The 20,237-nt window shown below is 44.4% G+C and overlaps 1 protein-coding gene across 1 annotated transcript in view; it reads left to right on the forward strand.

Moving 5' to 3' along the window:
* Nucleotides 1–20,237, forward strand: part of LOC126335509 (reversion-inducing cysteine-rich protein with Kazal motifs-like) — a 328,118-nt gene that overhangs the window by 230,861 nt on the left and 77,020 nt on the right. The window contains exons 8-9 of the mRNA XM_049998864.1: nucleotides 4,507–4,810; nucleotides 17,510–17,792. Of these exons, the coding sequence (XP_049854821.1) occupies nucleotides 4,507–4,810; nucleotides 17,510–17,792 (587 nt within the window). The remainder of the gene's footprint in view (nucleotides 1–4,506; nucleotides 4,811–17,509; nucleotides 17,793–20,237) is intronic.

The raw sequence follows: 20,237 nt of genomic DNA on the forward strand, positions 1-20,237 counted from the left end.
CAAGCGGTTGGTGAACTTACGCATCGTACTACTCGTAGTGCCAAATACTTATGACGAAGGCGGTGGCTTGATATTGTCCGAAACGAGTTACTGAAAATGAAGTATTTATCTCACCGCAACTTCGACAGAATTAAAAATAATGATTTTAACATCATATTTAGTTGAACTATGTGTTAGAAACTGTAAATAGTGAATCTTACTGTAATTTAACATCACTTTATTTTCTACAAGCCGTGAACTTATGTACTGAACTGCACTATGTAGTGTATTTGGTGTATCGCCTATGTTGCTCTTCATAACTTTCACTGCAAAACTAGCGTCATCAGCAAACAGAAATGTTAGATATACATAAGCAAGAGTGGTTTTCCAAGCTCTGACACCTGAAGATCCCCTCATTTAACCACAACTTTAACAGGCGCCACCTCACAGCCGTTCACATTACTCTGGGGAACAACCTTTCGCTTTCTTGAAGTGCGAAAGACAACAGTTGTGAGAGCGGTTAATAATGCTCCAACATTTGCAGTAACATTGTGTGATCAACACAATCAAACGTCATAGTTACAGATTATTGTTTAAACCGTTCCGTACATTACAGAGAAAACAGCGTACACTGTTTGATTCGTTAAACCACTTCGAAACGAAACTACAGTTTTACAGTTCGACACTTAAGTACTTGAATTGAAATTATCAAGTATGTATGTAGACTTGTTAACAACTTTTGTAAACACCAGTGACACAGAAATGGTTTAAAATTGTTTGCATTATCCGTTCCTTCCTATTTGCTGCTTGTACCTCTATCGGTAAAATAGGAACCCTTTTACGATCGCTCAGTTGTCCGTCTGCCTGCCGGTTTGTCTGTCTCTCCAACTGTTAAGACCGTTTCTTTCAGGAACGGGTGGCTGGGTGGAGTTCAGATTTTTGTCTCTTACTAAGAACTACCGTCCTTTGACAGACTAAAACATTTAATCTTCTAAAACAATGCATTCTAAAGAAACGGTCATTTATGTCATATATTTTCATAATCACAAAGTGACTCTTCAAAACTTGTATGGTATTTCCCGTTGACCTATAATCGTGAAATTCGGCAAGTAGCAAGTTTCCACAGCATAAGCAAAGGAGTGAATCTGAAAACTGTTGGTTTGTAATTGTGTCGCAGGACAATAATATTTGATTAACAATTGTGATCCGATTGCCTGTGTGACCGTTTGTTACAAACTCTTTTTCTCAGGAACGGTTAGACGTATCAAGTTGAAATTTACGTCACGTACAGTGTCTGATGGCAATCGAATATCAGATTCGCGTGATATAATTACAGATGAACAATTTTCGGTTTGTTTCCTTTCCTTGTAGCGTGAAAACTCGCTTCCTGAAAAATTTCTTGATTCTAGGTCAACGAGGAATAACGCATGGGTTTGCACAAGTTTGTTTGCGAATATCAAAGTATATTACATTAATGGCCGAATCTACTGATTTCAATGACTTAGGAGCTTCAATGTTTTACACCGCCAACGGAACGTAGACCTTAGTATGTGACATAAATATCAATCTGATACGACCAGCCGTTTCTGAGAAAATGGGACATTAGTAGTCGGACGGACAGACGGACAGATCAACAGACAACAAAGTAATCTTATGAGGATCCAATTTTTACCAATCGAGATACGGAACCATAATTATAAATATGGTTATCTGAAAGGCTGACCTGTGTATCAAAGTAAGAGTGATTTCAGGTGTGTCACAGGGGAGTGTCGTAGGACCGTTGCTATTCACAATATACATAAATGACCTTGTGGATAACGTCGGAAGTTCACTGAGGCTTTTTGCGGGTGGTGCTGTGATATATCGAGAGGTTGTAAGAATGGAAAATTGCACTGAAATTCAGGAGGATCTGCAATGAATTGATTCACGGTGAAGGGAAAGGCAATTGAATCCCAATGTAGACAAGTGTAACGTCTTGCGAGTACATAGGAAGAAAGATTCTTTATCATTTAGCTACAATGTAGCAGGTCAGCAACTGGAAGCAGTTACTTCCATAAATTATCTGGGAGTGATTTAAAACTGAATGACCATATAAAATTGATCTCGGTAAAGCAGATGCCAGATAGAGGTTCATTGGAAGAATCCTAAGGAAATGCAGTCCGAAAACAAAGGATGTAGGTTACAGTACACTTGTTCGCTCACTGCTTGAATACTGCTCATCGCTGTGGGATCCGTGACAGATAGAGTTGATAGAAGTGATAGAGAATATCCAACGGAGAGCAGTGCGCTTCGTTACAGGATCATTTAGTAATCGCGAAACCATTATGGAGATGATAGATAAACTCCAGTGGAAGAGTCTGCAGGAGAGACGCCTAGTAGGTAGGTACGGGCTTTTGTTGAAGTTTCGAGAACATACCTTCACCGAGGAGTCAAGCAGTACATTGCTCCTTCCTACGTATATCTCGCGAAGAGACCATGAAGGCTGGCGGGAGTGGCCGGACGGTTAAAGGCGCTACAGTCTGGAACCGCGTGACCGCTACGGCCGCAGGTTCGAATCCTGCCTCGGGCATGGATGTGTGTGATGTCCTTAGATTAGTTAGGTTTAAGTAGTTCTAAGTTCTAGGGGACTGATGACCACAGCGGTTAAGTCCCATAATGCTCAGAGCCATTTGAACCATTTTTTGGAGACCATGAAGATAAAATCAGATTAGAGCTCAGACAGAGGCCTACCGACAATCTTCGACATCTTTCTTTCCACGAACAATATGAACAGGAATAGAAGGGAGAACCGATAGAGGTACTCAAAATACCCTCCGCCACACACCGTCAGGTGGATTGTGGAGTATGGATGCAGATGTAGACAGTGCTTTCGTAACCTGGAAATAGCCCATCATACCCATGGGATTCCTCAGTCTTCAGCGGTTCAGTTATTGAACCAATCTCCCCCATGTCATTTGAGATATCAGTGTTGGATAGTTGTGAAGAGAGTTACTTCATTTCACCCTCTATATTCATAAAGAGGTTATTGAGTACTATACAGAGGCTATATCAGAGTAGCAAAAAACACTGATAATACATGTTGACTTAATATCGTCGACCTTGTGCTGTTGCTGAGACATTCGTTTCACAACTGCCCATTTACATTTAATTTAATATTATACTGGGAATTAGCTATTGTATCACTATGTAACTTTTTTTGCATTCTTAACATCTTTAAGCACCTTGCATTACTCTTTGCAATACGTTCCTGCAGCTCGATATTGTTCTACATTATATCTGTAACTGGGAACCTCTTTTGATATCAGTCAATTGTCAGGGTGAGCATTACTGCAAAGGGCATTTGATTCTAAAGCATTATGTCAGGATGAAAAACACTAAATAATTTTTTTTTCCTCTCTTAACAACATGTGGGCAGGGTGGGTTCTTCCTTGGCTGGGGTATGAGGTAGGATGAAACAGCATTTTACATAAGATAACTTTTGTTGAAAGTTTTGTACTACGGTTTCCTTACTGGATTGTTCGGGCTGGGAGAGCGGCAGCTGTGCCGTCTGCGAAGCCTCCTGCTGCGTGGGCGGCGGCGTCTGATTACACCTGGCGGTGTATATCTCGTGGCGCTGTTTCGCCCAGTTGATTGGAGACGCGCATCGTTGAGGTGTCCCGTTTAATTATTAAGAACGAAGTCGTGAATCGGATGGTGATACCTTGGATGTGGCGTCCCAGTGTTTCTCTCTCTATACGGCCGCGCGTGACTGTGTTGTGCCCGGACTCTAACAACGGACTCCAGCTTGCCAGTCTTCGGCTGTCAGATCTTCACCACCAGCTCACAGGTGACTGCTGATGTGAGGCCGTCTCCTTCCCGTCCTCATGAGTCACCCGGGTACGTAAAAATCTGTCATCAAATACCTTCTAACTTCTGTCTTCTGGTGGCGAGGCTGCTGCTTGCTATTCCATTACAGCGGGGACTTGGTGCTTCTGTGTACGATGTAGTCTCTTCCTGCATGACGGTCTTCAATACCGAAACTGAACTGAAAACTACTGTCGGGCCCACTGCGTCTCACGTATTTATTTACTTCAGTTCACTGGAGGTGAACGACTTCACGGTCATTGCCTCTTCTGTCACGTTGAAAAGCTCTTGGAATGTATGCGAGGGCCTGTGATCACATGTGACAATTGAGAAACACGTAAGCCGATCGGGCGATGCCATGACGGCTGAATCGACAGCTTCCGCTTACGTGGGGAATACGATGGCTTCTCCTGAACGCTCTGACTTCACGGTCGTTGCCTATTCTGCCCTGCTCGCTGTTTGCCAGGTGTAACTCTTCTAAACTAAACTGAGTTTTTCATTTATTTTCTAATTTCTACTTCACTTCACTTTAATTTCACTAATTTGTTTACTTATGTTAAGTACCACTCGACATATCCTTATCCTAGTAGTCAGCCATGCTGGTTGGCTCTCACTTCCGTTACCGCCCAACTTTGGATGCGTGGTCAGCCGCGGTTGTGCGAAAGTTGCTCTCGTGTCTTGCAGGACCGACTGTGGCAGTGCTTCCTGCAGCGTCAGCAGGAGCCGGCGGCTGGGGAGGCGGCGGCGGGGGCCGCGCCGGGGCTGGGGGCGGTCGGCGCGGGGGCGGAGGAGGCGGCGTCTTCGCGCATCGACCGCGCGGGCATGGACGCCGCCAAGCTCCACTGCTGCGCGCGCGCCGCCTCCGCCGCCTGCCGCCGCCTCTGCTTCCGCACCTACTCCAGCGAGTGGGTGCGCTTCTGGCCGCAGTTCAGCGCCCACTGCCTCGAGGACTCCTCCGAGGTGGCGCTGCTCACCTGCGTCCAGGAAGGTAGGCCGGCGCCTCGCCTCACCGCCTTATTTGTTCATGAGACCCAGAAAACATTAGATACAGGCTCCCAGGTAGATGCTATTTTCCTTGACTTCCGGAAGGCGTTCAATACTGTTACGCACTGTCGCCTGATAAACAAAGTAAGAACCTACGCAATATCAGACCAGCTGTGTGGGTGCATTAAAGAGATTTTAGCAAACAGAACACAGCATGTTGTTATCAATGGAGAGATGTCTACAGACGTTAGAGTAACTTCTGGCGTGCCACAGGGGAGTGTTATGGGACCATTGCTTTTCACAATATATATAAATGATCTAGTAGATAGTGTCTCAAGTTCCATGCGGCTTTTCGCGGATGATGCTGTAATATGCAGCATTAGAAAATTCTAATGAAATGCAAGAAGATTTGTAGCGGATAGGCACTTGGTGCAGGGAGTGGCAACTGACCCTTAACATAGACAAATGTAATATATTGCGAATACATAGAAAGAAGGATTCTTTATTGTATGATTATATGATAGCGGAACAAACACTGGTAGCAGTTACTTCTGTAAAATATCTGGGAGTATGCGTGCGGAACGATTTCAAGTGGAATGATTATATAAAATTAACTGTTGGAAAGGCGGGTACCAGGTTGAGATTCGTTGGGAGAGTCCTTATAAAATGTAGTCCATCAACAAAGGAGGTGGCTTACAAAACAATCGACGACCTATACTTGAGTATTGCTCATCAGTGTGGGATCCGTACCAGATCGGGTTGACGGAGGAGATAGAGAAGATCCAAAGAAGAGCGGCGCGTTTCGTCACAAGGTTATTTGGTAACCGTGATAGCGTTACCGAGATGTTTAGCAAACTTATATGGTTCAAACGGCTCTGAGCACTATGGGACTTAACATCTATGGTCATCAGACCCCTAGAACTTAGAACTACTTAAACCTAACTAACCTAAGGACATCACACAACACCCAGTCATCACGAGGCAGAGGAAATAGCAAACTGAAGTGGCAGACTCTGCAAGAGAGGCGCTCTGCATCGCGGTGTAGCTTGCTCGCCAGGTTTCGAGAGGGTGGGTTTCTGGATGACGTATAGAATATATTGCTTCCTCCTACTTATACCTCCCGAGGAGACTACGAATATAAAATTAGAGAGATTCGAGCTCGCACGGAGGCTTTCAGACAGTTATTCTTCCCGCGAACCATACGCGACTGGAACAGAAAAGGGAGGTACTGACAGTGGCTCGTAAACTGCCCTCCCACACACCGTTCGGTGGCTTGCGCAGTATAAATGTAGATGTAGGAGAGGGCTTTTCGGCAGAACGCCATAACCAGAAGTGTGTGCCGATGCGGATACCTATGTGTATAGCTGTGAAAGAGGAAAATTAAAGTACAAAAAATGTTCCGAGACTGTTAGTATTCTTGCTGTATAAACGACGTCAGCGCACTAACTATGGTGGTAACTTGAGCTAACTATGAACAATATGTAACACACCACCCGTCCCTTATCAGGTTTTGGCGTGTGTTCACACCAGCTAATTGACTAACAGATCAACAGAGAGTGCAAAACTGCCGCAATATAGGATAACGCAAAGAAAGTAATAAGGCCCTTTGACTCCTGATTGAACTGCGGTGGCAGTGTTGACATTAATTGATTCTGAACTCATCCCTTTTAATTAAAAAGGGGTGAACATTGATGTTATATTCAGCTATTGAACACTAGATGCAAATGTTGAACATAAAATTAATTAGGAAAATGACTTGGGATTTCAGCTACTTGATTGAAAACAGATGCAGTCGATTAGCACAAATGTATTTTAACTCACGACCTTCAATCATCACATTACATGACTCTCCTAACAGGCAGTGGGAATAAATTGCGTATACGTGGAGTAAAGAGCGACAAATCAAAATTAATTCTGGACTGACTTAGGCGTAATTCGAAGTGCGAGAAGAATTCTACAGTACACGGCCCATGAAACCCTCGTGGAAACTTTGCCAACGTGATACTACAAATTAATCAGCGGCCTAACTCAAGCCGGAGTGAGCGCAATATCACCGAATTCAGCGCGGCGGGACGGTGTCATTATGCGGACGTCGGCCGACCTCATGATGCCTCAAGGCTGTGCTCATCTATTCACTCCTAGCTGTCTTGCCCGGTACATACCTGAACGGAAACTTTCTATCTCCAAGCTCAATCGTTCCGTCTGCTAAGTCCTAAAATGCAGGGATGCTCAGTCTCTCTCAGGCAAGCTGAATAAAGAGCGCCACGTCTGCACTCTAGGCAAGCTGGGAATGGAGAACCTCCACGGAGACTTCTGCCAGTCTGCTCTTCACCTCGGTTTCCCCTCCAGCAAAATCACTTACGCCAATTGCAGCGCAAGTCGCGTTAATTATGCATCGCTTCCCTGCGCCGAGCAATGCCTGCTCTGAGAAGTGAACAAATGCCCACAAAATTTCCCTTCCTCAACTTCTGCTATTTAGCTCCTCCCAGGCCACCCATTGAGGTTAGCATCTGCGTAAAACACCAATTTTTCCGAAATTCTGACTCCCACGAGATTACTTCAGATTCCTTGGTCCTACGTTCCCATCGGAGGCCGGCGTATTTCATTCTGTCGCTCTTCACCTGATTTACTTCAGACTCTGCGGACTGTGAATTCAGTGTGAAGTTGCTATAGTCACGAACACGCATATTTCGGCCTTTGTTGACCGCTCCACCGCAGCTTTGCGCGGCTTTCTCGCATGTTTCACTGAAAACGAGACGACGGCTATTTATCAACAGGTGTACAAGTTCTCCATCTGCTTCCCAGTACACCAGCATGGGGTCAAACACCCTCTCACTGTCACTGCTGGAGGCCGCGCCCCGTTACCACTTTCTCAGTGTTCGAGCCGCCCTAAGCCACAAAGGTTTCATGTCGCGTGAATTACTTTGAAACTATCACCCAACATTAACTAATCCAATATGTCCATACTATACCATCTACAAGATGCATCATGCCTTGTTAGTCATTTTTCTTCATCCCTACTGTTCGTTCAATGTGAGTTCGGTGATCTTTAATAACTTCATGTAAGGGGCATAGTTCTTGCCATATTACAAATAGATGTACGAAATTTCAAACAATTTCGACAGATAGTATTGTTCTGCTGCAAATACCACATGTACGCTGAAATCCCAGAGTTGTTGTATCATGACATTGGTGGGAGAGGGAAAAAGGGGCTGCTGGTCAGTCTCTGCTCCGGAGCGGTACAGAGCAGAAGGCAGAAGGACAATTCACAGTGAAGGCATCTGTTTTCTTCTATCTGATCCAACGCTGGTACAAGCATTTACTAGAAATGCAGCTGGTGAGACTCGGTAGGGAACTCCTTGTGGAGACTCTTGGACAAACAGGATTTCGAAATAGTTATTTATTCCAGAGAGGACTAACCAATACACTGCAGGCTAGTTCTAGGGTTAAAAAAAGCATGAATAACACTGTTACAACAGGAACCAGTCCAGAAGTCCCAGGAGTGGATGCTAACCACAGTAGCATACACTAGCAGCATCTTAAGGTAACAACTTAGTTGCAAAACAAAACATTCTGAATGTGACGCTGTTCACTATGGCACTCCAAGTAAGACAGCAAACGTATGCGGATCTGGACCGAGGTTGGAATCGAAGGACGCGCTTCGGCTCCCAGATCGTCTGACTGAGAACTCTGCCAACATTCGGAATCTAGGGTTTTTAAAGAGTCACGTGTAGGCACTGTTTTTCCCACTTAAAGCCGCTCAGCCAATCCCGTATGTCTCTTGCAGGTGCCTGCCAATCACGGATTAGTTACGTCTCCTCTACTGCTTCTAAGTCCGTATTTGGTATCAACATTGCTCAGCTGAGAGCTAAACGTATCTGCTCTGCCAAATAAGGCTTGCAACATTATTGTTATACATTTAGCCCCGCCCCTCGGGCTCCTTGGAGTAGGGACTGCTAGGTCAACAGTTTTTGGCGTTTTCGCTTTCTTTCTAACCCTTGTGAGCGTACTGGCATTGCTGTTCTCAGGACTGGTATCAAGCTGGCTTTATAGGCTAGTACGTACCTGTTGGTTACAAAGTTTAACGGAGGCAACCTACTACAGTGTCAAGACGAGGTATGAAGTTACATGTTAATTCTTTGAAGAGTAACTTACACCCTGGGACCGTGTCTGGGGGCGTCTGCATTTTCGCAAGGCTCTCCCCCTACGGTTTACTTCATGTAACAATATCTCTCCTAGTTTCGTGTGCCCTCAGCATCGGCTTGGAACGCCTGTCCTGCTTCCTCACAGCTTCAATATAACACTTCAGTAGGAAGGAATAATCAATATATTACGGAGTTGTATCAAACTGCAAAACCGATAAACCTAGAAATTGCTCTCGAGAATCTGAATACCAGTCTGTGTGCGCTATCAAAATGGGTGCAGAATATAGTGTTAAAGCTGAACCCGTCCAAAACCCAAGTGGTACCTGTTGGTCATTCTAGACTTATTAACCCTGTATATCGGGAATCATTACCATGTTAAACCTTAAATGGGACAAATATCAACTTCTCTCTTTCAGCAAACTGTCTGGGAGTAATAATAGATTAAAGTCTAAACTGAACTGAGTGCATAACTGCAATGTGCGAGAAGGCATCAGCATCTCTCCACGCTCTAAAAAAATATAAAAAGCTGTTTTATGTTATATGAATGTGTGGTGTATGTTCTTTCGGACATGTCACAGTTAAGTTCGACCTCCTGTGGGAATCTCAAAGTAGCGAACACGGAGGACATGGTTAGGACACCACAGACAGCAGGCGTTAGGTGGGAATGTGTATCGTCTGGGAGCCCCACAGAGATAGTCTGCGCAGCCGCAGTGAATACTGTGTCCAGCTGGCGCAATGGTTAACACAGCTGCGTAGTAAGCGGTTTATCCCAGGTTCGAATACAGGGTCGGTATGCATGTTCACTCGTAGGCGCTGATTCCACGTAAAGCCCCAAAGCAACTAACATTTACAGCTCCTTCCGGTTTTCCTTCCTTTCTCCCTCCTTTTCCTTAAATTTATACAGGGTGGTCCATTGACAGTGACCGGGCCAAATACCTCATGAAATAAGCATAAAACGCGAAAAACTACAATGAACGAAACTCGTCTAACTTGAAAGGGAAACCAGATGGCGCTACGGTTGGCCTGCTAGATGGCGCTGCCATAGGTCAAACGGATATCAACTGCTTTTTTTTTTTAAATAGGAACCCCCATTCTTATTATATACTCGGGTAGTACGTAATGAAACATGAACGTTTTAGTTGGACCACTGTTTTCGCTTTGTGACAGATGGCGCTGTAATAGTCACAAACGTATAAGTACGTGGTATCACGTAACATTCCGCCAGTGCGGACGGTATTTGCTTTGTGATACATTAACCGTGTTAAAATGGACCGTTTACCAATTGCGGAAAAGGTCGATATAGTGTCGATGTATGACTATTGTGATGAAAATGCCCAACGGGCGTGTGATATGGATGCTGCTCAGTATCCTGGACGACATCATCCAAGTGTCCGGACCGTTCGCCGGATAGTTACGTTATTTAAGGAAACAGGAAGTGTTCAGCCACATGTGAAACGTCATCCACGACCTGCAACAAATGATGATGCCCAAGTAGGTGTTTTAGCTGCTGTCGCGGCTAGTCCGCACATCAGTAGCAGAATCGGGAATTTCAAAAACGTCGGTGTCGAGAATGCTACATCAACATCGACTGCACCCGGAATTGCATGGCGACGACTTTGAACGTTGTGTACAGTTCTGCCATTGGGAACAAGAGTAATTAAGGGAAGATGACAGATTTTGTGCACGCGTTCTATTTAGCGAAGAAGCGTCATTCACCAACAGCGGTAACGTACACCGGCAAAACATGCACTATTGGGAAACGGAAAATCTACGATGGCTGCGACAAGTGCAACATCAGCGCCCTTGGCGGGTTAATGTATGGTGCGGCATTGTGGGAGGAAGGATAATTGGCCCACAGTTATTGATGGCAATTTAAATGGAGCAATGTATGCTGACTACATACATTATGTTCAACCGATGTTACTACAAGATGTTTCACTGCATGACAGAATGGCGATGTACTTCCAACATGACGGATGTCCGGCACATAGCTCGCGTCCTGTGAAGCGGTATTGAATAGCCTATTTCGTGACAGGTTGATTGGTCGTCGAAGCACCATACCATGGCCCTCACGTTCACCGGATCTGACGTCCCCGGATTTATTTCTGTGGGGAAAGTTGAAAGATATTTGCTATCGTGATCCACCGACAACGCCTGACAACAGGCGTCAGCGCATTGTCAATGCATGTGCAAACATTAGGGATGGGGAATTACTCGCTGTTGAGAGGAATGTAGTTACACATATTGCCAAATGCATTGAGGTTGACGGACATCATTTTGAGGATTTATTGCATTAATGTGGTGTATACAGGTAATCACACTGCAACAGCATGCGCTCTCAGAAATGATAATTTCACACAGGTACATGTATCACATTGGAACAATCGAAATAAAATATACGAACGTACCTACGTTCTGTATTTTAATTTGAAAACCTACCTGTTACCAACTGTTCGTTTAAAATTGTGAGCCATATGTTTGTGACTATTACAGCGCCATCTGTCACAAAGCGAAGAATGTGGTCCAACTAAAACATTTATATTTCTTTTGGTACTACACGAATATGTAAAACAAAAATGGGAATTCCTATTTAAAAGAACGCAGTTGATATCCGTTTGAACTATGGCAGCGCCATCCAGCGGGCCAACCATAGCGCCACCTGGTTTTCCCCTTCTAGCTAGACAAGTTTCGTTCTTTGCAATTTTTTTCGTTTGACGCTTATTTCGTGAGATATTTGACCCGGTTACGATCAATGTATAGAAAGCTCTTATCTCTTAACCTGAAAAAGAAAGTTTTACATAAACTTATGCTTCCAGTTGTTGATTGCAGCAATGTTATCGTGCAGGGCCTTTCTCGGGAGAGCTCATGGCCCTTGTAACTGGTTACGAATGCTTCTGTTCGTTATATTTGTGGTGTTCGAGTCTTTGATCACATTTCATCACCATACGCACAGATACCAGGCAAACGCAGAGATTTCCGTACCCTATGTCTCCTTTAATGTTTTTTCAACGAACGCTGTCCCTCATAGCTCTCCTCGGCCTTAACGCTTTCATCTGAACACCATGGCAGAAGCACCAGTTCCCATCAGAGCAGACTCCTTTGTGTCCCACTCACTCATTCAGCCACTTTCTGGAAGCCCTCGTCAGTAACATAAACCCGTCTCCGGAATAGCCTCCCGCATTATATTAGACAACTAAATAACATCTCGAGCTTCAGAATAAACACATATATTAAAGCAGCAAGAAGGATTGTCATTGTCGCTGTATGTACTCATTACCCTTATACAACCTTCATTCGAACCTTATCTTCCTCTTTACCCAGTAATCTTCGTTGGTGCAGTATCCTTAAGTTTCCTCTCCCCAGGGCTCGCTATTGCAGAAAACATCTATTTTGTTTACCTGTAATTTCTTTTTATATCCGCTACTATCGCTATTGTTATTATTCCCATTATTATTATTATTATTATTATTATTATTATAGCTATTATCACTATTAGTTGTAGCTGCTGCAGTAGTACACGTACTGCCAGTATTAACTTTATTAGTTCGTAGTCAGTGTTTTCACTCACATTGCTACTTCGTACACTCAGATCGTTTTAATATTATATGTCCCATTAGAACTGTTGTTTCTTAGGAAAATTATGCAAAAGGGTACCGTATTTTTGAAACCGTGGACAGATTTAAGAGAGATCATACCCAGTTAAATAAAAAAGTGAATATAAATAAGATAGCCGTTCGCAATGACCCATCAAGATGGTGCACCGGAAAAGACTTGTTACAGACAGTGGGCTGTAATTCAATTCATGGATGACGACACTTGTTTTTATCAATACGAACTTAACCGCACGAGTATATAGTGTAGAACAGTTCGCAAATACCGAAGAAGATGTGGTAATGTTGTGAGCGTCAAAAAGGCGTTGAGTAACGTCTTGACTTTCGATCTATCTTTCGCACCTGCCTCGGTCTTGGCGGACCATCAGGGACCCATTCCGCACTTTGTCATTATGTTGTAGATTCATGCTCCTAACACCAAGTCTCGCCACCCACGAATTTAATTACAGCACATCGCATGTAACGACTGTCTTCCATCGGCACCATTTTCATGGTTCAATACGGCTGTGCCATCTGTCCGAATTGTTTGAAACTTCGCATCTAGGTTGTTAAAAGTTATTAGTTCAAGGTGCCACTGTAGCTACTAGCTACTGCGCTGGTCTCCCTAATACACCAGGAACAAAATTAATCTCGGAACTTTTTGTATAAGTAGTGGATAATGATCTTTTGGATGCTGTAGCTCTTCCTACTTTTCATAACTGGCGAAAAAAGTTGGGGCGAAAGTCCATCTTAAGCAAGAAACCGTTAAGTGCTGTTGCTGTACCTGAACGTGTTTTAGCACTTTCCGTTCTACCTTCAATGGGTTTTGTTGATTTTCTTTCTCACATGACGCTGTCAGTTATGACTGCATGCTTTGCACATATTCTCTTACTTTTCTGTTGCTGATCTTGCCTTCTTGTTTGTGGCGTATTAGAACAAGTATGTCTTTGGCTATTGGTGATTTTAACTGTTGTACACGCATTTGATGCACAAGGTTTCTGCCCCCATTTCAAATGCTGATTTTCTGATACCAACTTATAAGGAATATTGCTACCGATAGAGGTATGACGTGGTAAATCGTATCCCTTGCGCGTCGCTGCTTGTCTGCAGATTTCAGAGCTTAGCGCGCCTTTTTCCGGCAAGAGCACCGTCTTGGTGTTACGTTCACCAGTGTGCAAACACTGATAATCACGCGCCAGAGTGCGAGCAGGGAATCGTTGTTCGTGTATCGTACGGAAGTTTCACGTGCAGTTGAAACGGTTCAAATGGTTCATGAGCACTATGGGACTTAACTTCTGAGGTCATCAGTCCCCTAGAACTTAGAACTACTTAAACCTAACTAACCTAAGGACATCACACACATCCATGCCCGAGACAGGATTCGAACCTGCGACCGTAGCGGTCGCGCGGTTCCAGACTGTAGCGCCTAGAAACGTTCGGCTACTCCGGCCGGCCGCGTGCAGTTGAGTCGCATCAGAATTCTATGGACAGTTTGCAGATGTGATGCAATATGAATTTCGAAGGCTTCTTCCGCCTGTTTGTAGAGCAACAGTGAATAATTATTGGGTTTATTAGCGTAGGTTGCACGAAATCAACGTACGAGTATAAATCAGTATCGTCGCCCCGAGGACTGAGTGTTTGTGATGTCCTCGTCATTTCATCATCATTCGTGAACGTGGCGAGACTGGACTGCGTAAAATTGGGACTTTGTACGGGCGCTGATGACCGCGTAGATGAGAGCCCCAAAAACCAAAAATCATCATCAGTATCGTCGTTCTTAATGAGTAGCATCCGATGCCGAGATATGATATATCATATCATGGTCTATCATAGAGGTTAATTTGGGAAAGAAATATAGCAGTGGCAGACTTCAGTCTAAAAGTAGAATAAATTTAAGTAATACGAACGTGGTTCCCCCTGCAATCTCGATGTCTAAAATCGGGCATGCGGTAGTTGCTGCCTTGGGTACATGGAAGAAACCTCCGCAAATAATTGCTGTAGAGGAACGCAATCAGGCACACCATGGAAACGTTGAACTAGTGTCCACAGCTAATCTTTCTACCATTGGCGGACATCGGAGAAAGAAGACAAACACACATAACTGGACCTCCGCAAGACCAAAACTGTGACCATTAAATAGTGGAAAAAAAATATTAATGTGTGTGAAATCTTATGAGACGTAACTACTAAGGTCATAAGTCCCTCAACTTACACACTACTTAACCTAAATTATCCTAAGAACAAACACACACGCCCATGCCCGAGGAAGGGCTCGAACCTCCGCCGGGACCAGCTGCACAGTCCATGACTGCAGCGCCCTAGAGCGCTCGGATTATCCCGTGCCTCATTAAGTACTGAAGGACTGTCAAGAGAAAGCAGTCTTACCATCAATGCAAACAATGTTCATGGGGCATTTTCACATTTCAGGAAACACTCAGAGGGGTAAGAGACCGAAAACCAAAAATTGAACGAATTGATATGGTATTATAAAGTTATCGTGAACAGTATGATAGATAAGGCCGGGTATAGACATTAAGTCAACAAGTATCATGGAGAGAAACTACAATGAAATTTTAAATACTGAGCTACAGTCGTATACTATTCCTTCAGGGTACAAACCACTCTACATATATTTCATGTTCCATAGACGAAATAATTTTCATAATCAGAACATTACGATTTTGTTGGGAGATTTGAGTACCAAAGTGTCGACTGGGGATGTAACTGAACTGATAAAAGTGGGGAAGAACTGAAAGTGGGAAAGAAACAGAGAAACTGAAGCTTCTTTGTGATCCTAAAATAAGACCATCATTTAATCGCAGCAGATGACAGAGAGGGTATAATCCTAACAACATCTTCGTTACTGAGAACACTGCTCATCATTTTACAAAAACAGTAGAAGAAACTTTCCGCAGGACGCTACATTGCCCTGTATCTTGTATAGCTTCTGGGGCTGTCCGAGCAGAGAGTACCCTCGAAACACCGTTTTAAGTTCAAGAAACCGAAATAGAAGGCTTTCTGTGAACGAACTGGATTTCTAAGTTGAAAACATAAAAGCAGACTCATAAAACTACAAAGATTCTGTCGAACGTGTAAGGAAAACGTCAACGAAACATATTTCGCGTGAATGCAGGATCTAGTTTGTATCTAGTCTTGACCTAAGCTTGCAAGGCTCTTGAGCGACTATCGTCGCAAATAGAACGCAAATCTTCTCAGCAGATAAAACTGAAGCGGGAGAAGAATTACTCAGATATATAGCTGAACAAACGGAGGGGTGATTGGACAAATTACTATCCGATCTGGAAATGAAACAGAACAGTAGAAGTTCAGGGAAGTGACAAAAAATCTTAGTAACGATTCTACAGGCCTGCCCTTGAATACAGACGTCACTCCAAACCAGATTGCTCACCAACTGCTACTGAATGGTAAGACAAGACAGACGGTTACCAGACTGAATCTCAATCGGCACACATAAAGTGAGAGTGTATCTCTAGAAACCACATTTTTACCTCAAGAACAGGGGAGAACAGTGCGAGAACCGAAAGAAAATAAAGCAGTGGGGTCTGATGACACAAGAACTAAACAAATAAAGCAAAATGAATGGCTATTGAGGATAGCGAACAGATGTTTGGAAGCATTTCAGCTTCCCAAACTGTGGAGGAAAGCACAAGTGGTAGCATTACCAAAGCCTGGCAAAGAGCCGACTGAGCCAAAAAATTTCCGTCCTAGTTCCTTAACCTGCCACCTATATGAGTTATTTAAAAAAAATGTTTCTGTCAAGGATAGCAACCAAAATCGATACAAAACTAATCCATGAACAAGCTGGATTCAGACTAGGGAAAGAATTTTGTAGCCAAATACTAAATCTGACTAACTCAATTGAAGACAGTTTTGAGGGGAAATTGATAACTGCTGCTGTCTTTGTTGATGTTATTGCTGCGTATGGTACAGTAAACCCTCAACGACTCCTCGCGAAAGTCTACAAAGTAACAAAGGACATACGACCAACTTCCTTGTTAAAAGGCTTGTTGCAGAAATGATGAGTCTACTTAACTGTCCAAGGTAGATACATAAATGAAGAGAATGGATTATCACAAGTGAGTGTTCTTTCCCCTATTTTGTATAATATGTACACAAACGACCAGCCACATAATCAGGAAATAAAGAGATTTACATATACAGACGACACAGCCGTTACTGCACAAACAAGAATATCTGAAGATGTTGAAAGAAAACTGACAGAGGCTTTGCATACCTTTGGGAACTGCTATGAAGAAAATTGTCTGCAATCTAAACGAGAAAATACGCAACTATGCGCATTCCACCTGCGTAAAAGAGAAACCTCACGACATTTGGAAATAGAATGGAGAGAGATTACACTACAATACCACACCAAAACAAAATACGGGGAAGTCACCTTAGACCTAACGCTGTAATTTAAAACACATTTAACTGGTCTAAAAGAAAAAGGTATGCAAGAAACGATATTATACTTAAACGGACTGGTTCAGCGTATGGAGCACTAGCTGATGATTTTGATCATTAGCAACACGACTGTGTTTCCACCGCAATTAGATGGATGAGGACAGGAAGTGTAGAATTTTTTTCTTTTTCTGCGATTTAGCGTAGCACCTAAGGAAGTATGTGGAATGGGGCTCATCTCAGGTATTACACGTTGGAGGATATTGCAGATTAGGACTACTATTGTGCAAGGGTACAGGTGGGTAGATTTTTATATTTGATTGTGTGATGATTATTGTGCTGGGGTTGGTGGAGGAAGTGTATGGCTTCCGGAGGCTCGAGTTTAAGGTGTTGGAAGCAAATAAAGGCCCTGCTTTTTATTAGCATTATTATTATTATTATTTTGGTGCACAATGCTGGTGGAGAATTCAGTAGCTGACGAGTGTAGTCTGTGTACTAAGAAGCCGTCACAGTAGTGATGTGGAGAGTTGCGCCCGCTGCCCGCAGTGGAGGAGCCGTGCGAGCTGGGCTGCGGCGGGCTGTCGTTCTGCGCGGCTGTGTCGCGGCCGCTGCAGCTGTTCCGCAGCTGCGACGCGCGCGCCGACGCGGCGGCCCGCGCCGCGGTGTCCCTCTGGGCCCGGCGCGGCGCCGCGCCACTGCCGCTCTCCCTGCCGCTCCCCCTGCCGCTGCTGGACGTCCGCGCCTGCCGCCCGCACCTGTGGCGCGCGGTCGCCTGCGCGCTGCACCTCGCTCCCTGCCACGCCAACACGCGCCCCCTCACCATCTGCAGGTCAGCAGCGCCGCGCCAGCGTCCAGTCGCCTCACTTCACACTATGTCTTTCCCCGACACGACAACCTTATCCCCTGCGTCCCTGTGCCTGCGTTTTCTGACCTGCCTGATAAGTTACAGAGGGCAAACCAATTGCGTCTGAGTCAACCTAGTTAGATTGCTTGGGGATGGTACTACGCCGTGGTTGCAATGAACGTAACTTGGGAGGGGAATATAAACGTAGATCCGACTTACTTCGAACGACTCGTCTGCTGTATTTAGAGACTGATCGCCTACTGTTCTTAAGCAGTTCCTATTTCAAAAAGAAGACAAAATAGAATAGAAGTCACACACCGTCAGTTCAGCACAGATTTAATTACACTCGTAGACAGGGTGGTCCGTTGATCGTGCCCTGGCCACATATCTCACGAAATAAGCGTCATACGAAAAAACTGCAAAGCTAGCTTGAAGGGGGAAACCAACTGGCGCTATGGTTGGACCGCTAGATGGCGCTGCCGTAGGTCAAACGGATATCAAATGCGTCTTTTAAAATAGGAACCCCCATTTCTTTTACATATTCGTGTAGTACGTAAATAAATATGAATCTTTTAGATAGATCGCTTTTTTTCGTTTTACGATACAGGGCGCTGTAATAGTCACAAACATATCGGTCACACTTTTAGACGAACAGTTGGCAACAGGTAGGTTTTTTAAATTAAAATACAGAACGTAGGTACGTTTCAACATTTTATTTCGGCTGTTGCAATGTGATACATGTACCTTTGTGAACATATGATTTCTGAGAACGCATGCTGTTACAGCGTCCTTACCTGTAAATACCACATTAATGCAATAAATGCTCAAAATGATGTCCGCCAACCTCAATGCATTTGGCAATACGTGTAACGATATTCCTCTCAACAGACAGTAGTTCGCCTTCCGTAATTTTCGCACATGCATTGACAATGCACTGACGCATGTTGTCAGGCGTTGTCGGTGGATCACGATAGCAAATATCCTTCAACTTTCCCTACAGAAAGAAATCCCGGGACGTCAGATCCGGTGTAGTTGCGGGCCATGGAATGGTGCTTCGACGACCTGTCTTTAAATATGCTAATCAATACCGCTTCAACCGCACGCGAGCTATCCATCATGTTGGAAGTACATCGCCATTCTGTCATGCAGTGAAACGTCTTGTCTTAACATCGGTAGAACATGACGTAGTAAACAAGCACACATTGCTCTATTTAGATTGCCATCGATAAAATGGGGAACCAATTATCCTTCCTCCCGTAATGCCGCACCATACATTAACCCGCCAAGGTCGGTGATGTTCCACTTGTCGCAGCCATCGTGGATTTTCCGTTGTCCAATAGTGCATATTATGCCTGTTTACTATACCGCTGTTGTTGATTGACGCTTCGTCGCTAAATACAACGCGCCCAAAAAATCTGTCATCGTCCCGTAATTTGTCTTGTACCCAGTGGCAGAACTGTACACGACGTTCAAAGTTGTCGCCATGCAATTGCTGGTGCATAGAAACATGGCACGGGTGCAATCGATGTTGATGTAGCATTCTCAACACCGACGTTTTGGAGGTTCCAGATTCTCGACCAATTTGTCTGCTACTGATGTGAGGATCAGCCGCGACAGCAGCTAAAACACCTACATAGGCATCATCATTTGTTGCACGTCGTGGTTGACGTTTCAAATGTGGCTGAACACTTCCTGTTTCCTTAAATAACGTAACTATCCGGCGAACGGTCCGGACGCTTGGACGATGTCGTCCAGGATACCGAGCAGCATCCATAGCTCACGCCCGTTGGGCATTTTGATCACAATTGCCATACACCAACACGATATCGACCTTTTCCGTAATTGGTAAACGGTCCATTTTAACACAGGTAATGTATCACGAAGCAAATATCGTCCGCACTGGCGGAGTGTTACGTGATACCCCGTAGTTAAACGTTTGTGACTATTACAGCGCCATCTGTCACAAAGCGAAAAAAGTGGTCCAACTAAAACATTCATATTACTTTACGTACTACACGAATATGTAATAAAAATGTGGGTTCCTGTTTAAGAAAAACGCAGTGTTGTCGAGCACGGCTAGCAACTGCATAGATAACTGCCCAGGATGCCGAGCGCTGTTGGCAAGGAGGGTGCACATACGTCCCGTGAGGTCAGCTGAGGAGCCACTGAGTGAGAAGTAGCGGCTCCGATCGCGAAAACTGGCAGCAGCCAGGAGAGCGGTGTGCCATCCACATGCCCCTCCATATTGGCATTCAGTGTCGCCCGTGGGCTGCAGATGACACAGCGGTCGGTCAGTACCGTTGAGCGTTCAAAGCCTGTTCGGACGAACATTTTATGAACGTGTTCTGCAAAATCGCAGTTGCAGATGGTTTGACTTCGTCTGCTCCAGTCCCTGTTGCAATAACTGGTAACATTTGACGAAAGTCTCCA

The sequence above is a fragment of the Schistocerca gregaria genome, chromosome 2 (genome assembly GCF_023897955.1).
Source record: "Schistocerca gregaria isolate iqSchGreg1 chromosome 2, iqSchGreg1.2, whole genome shotgun sequence".
NCBI classification, from domain to species: Eukaryota; Metazoa; Arthropoda; class Insecta; order Orthoptera; family Acrididae; genus Schistocerca; species Schistocerca gregaria.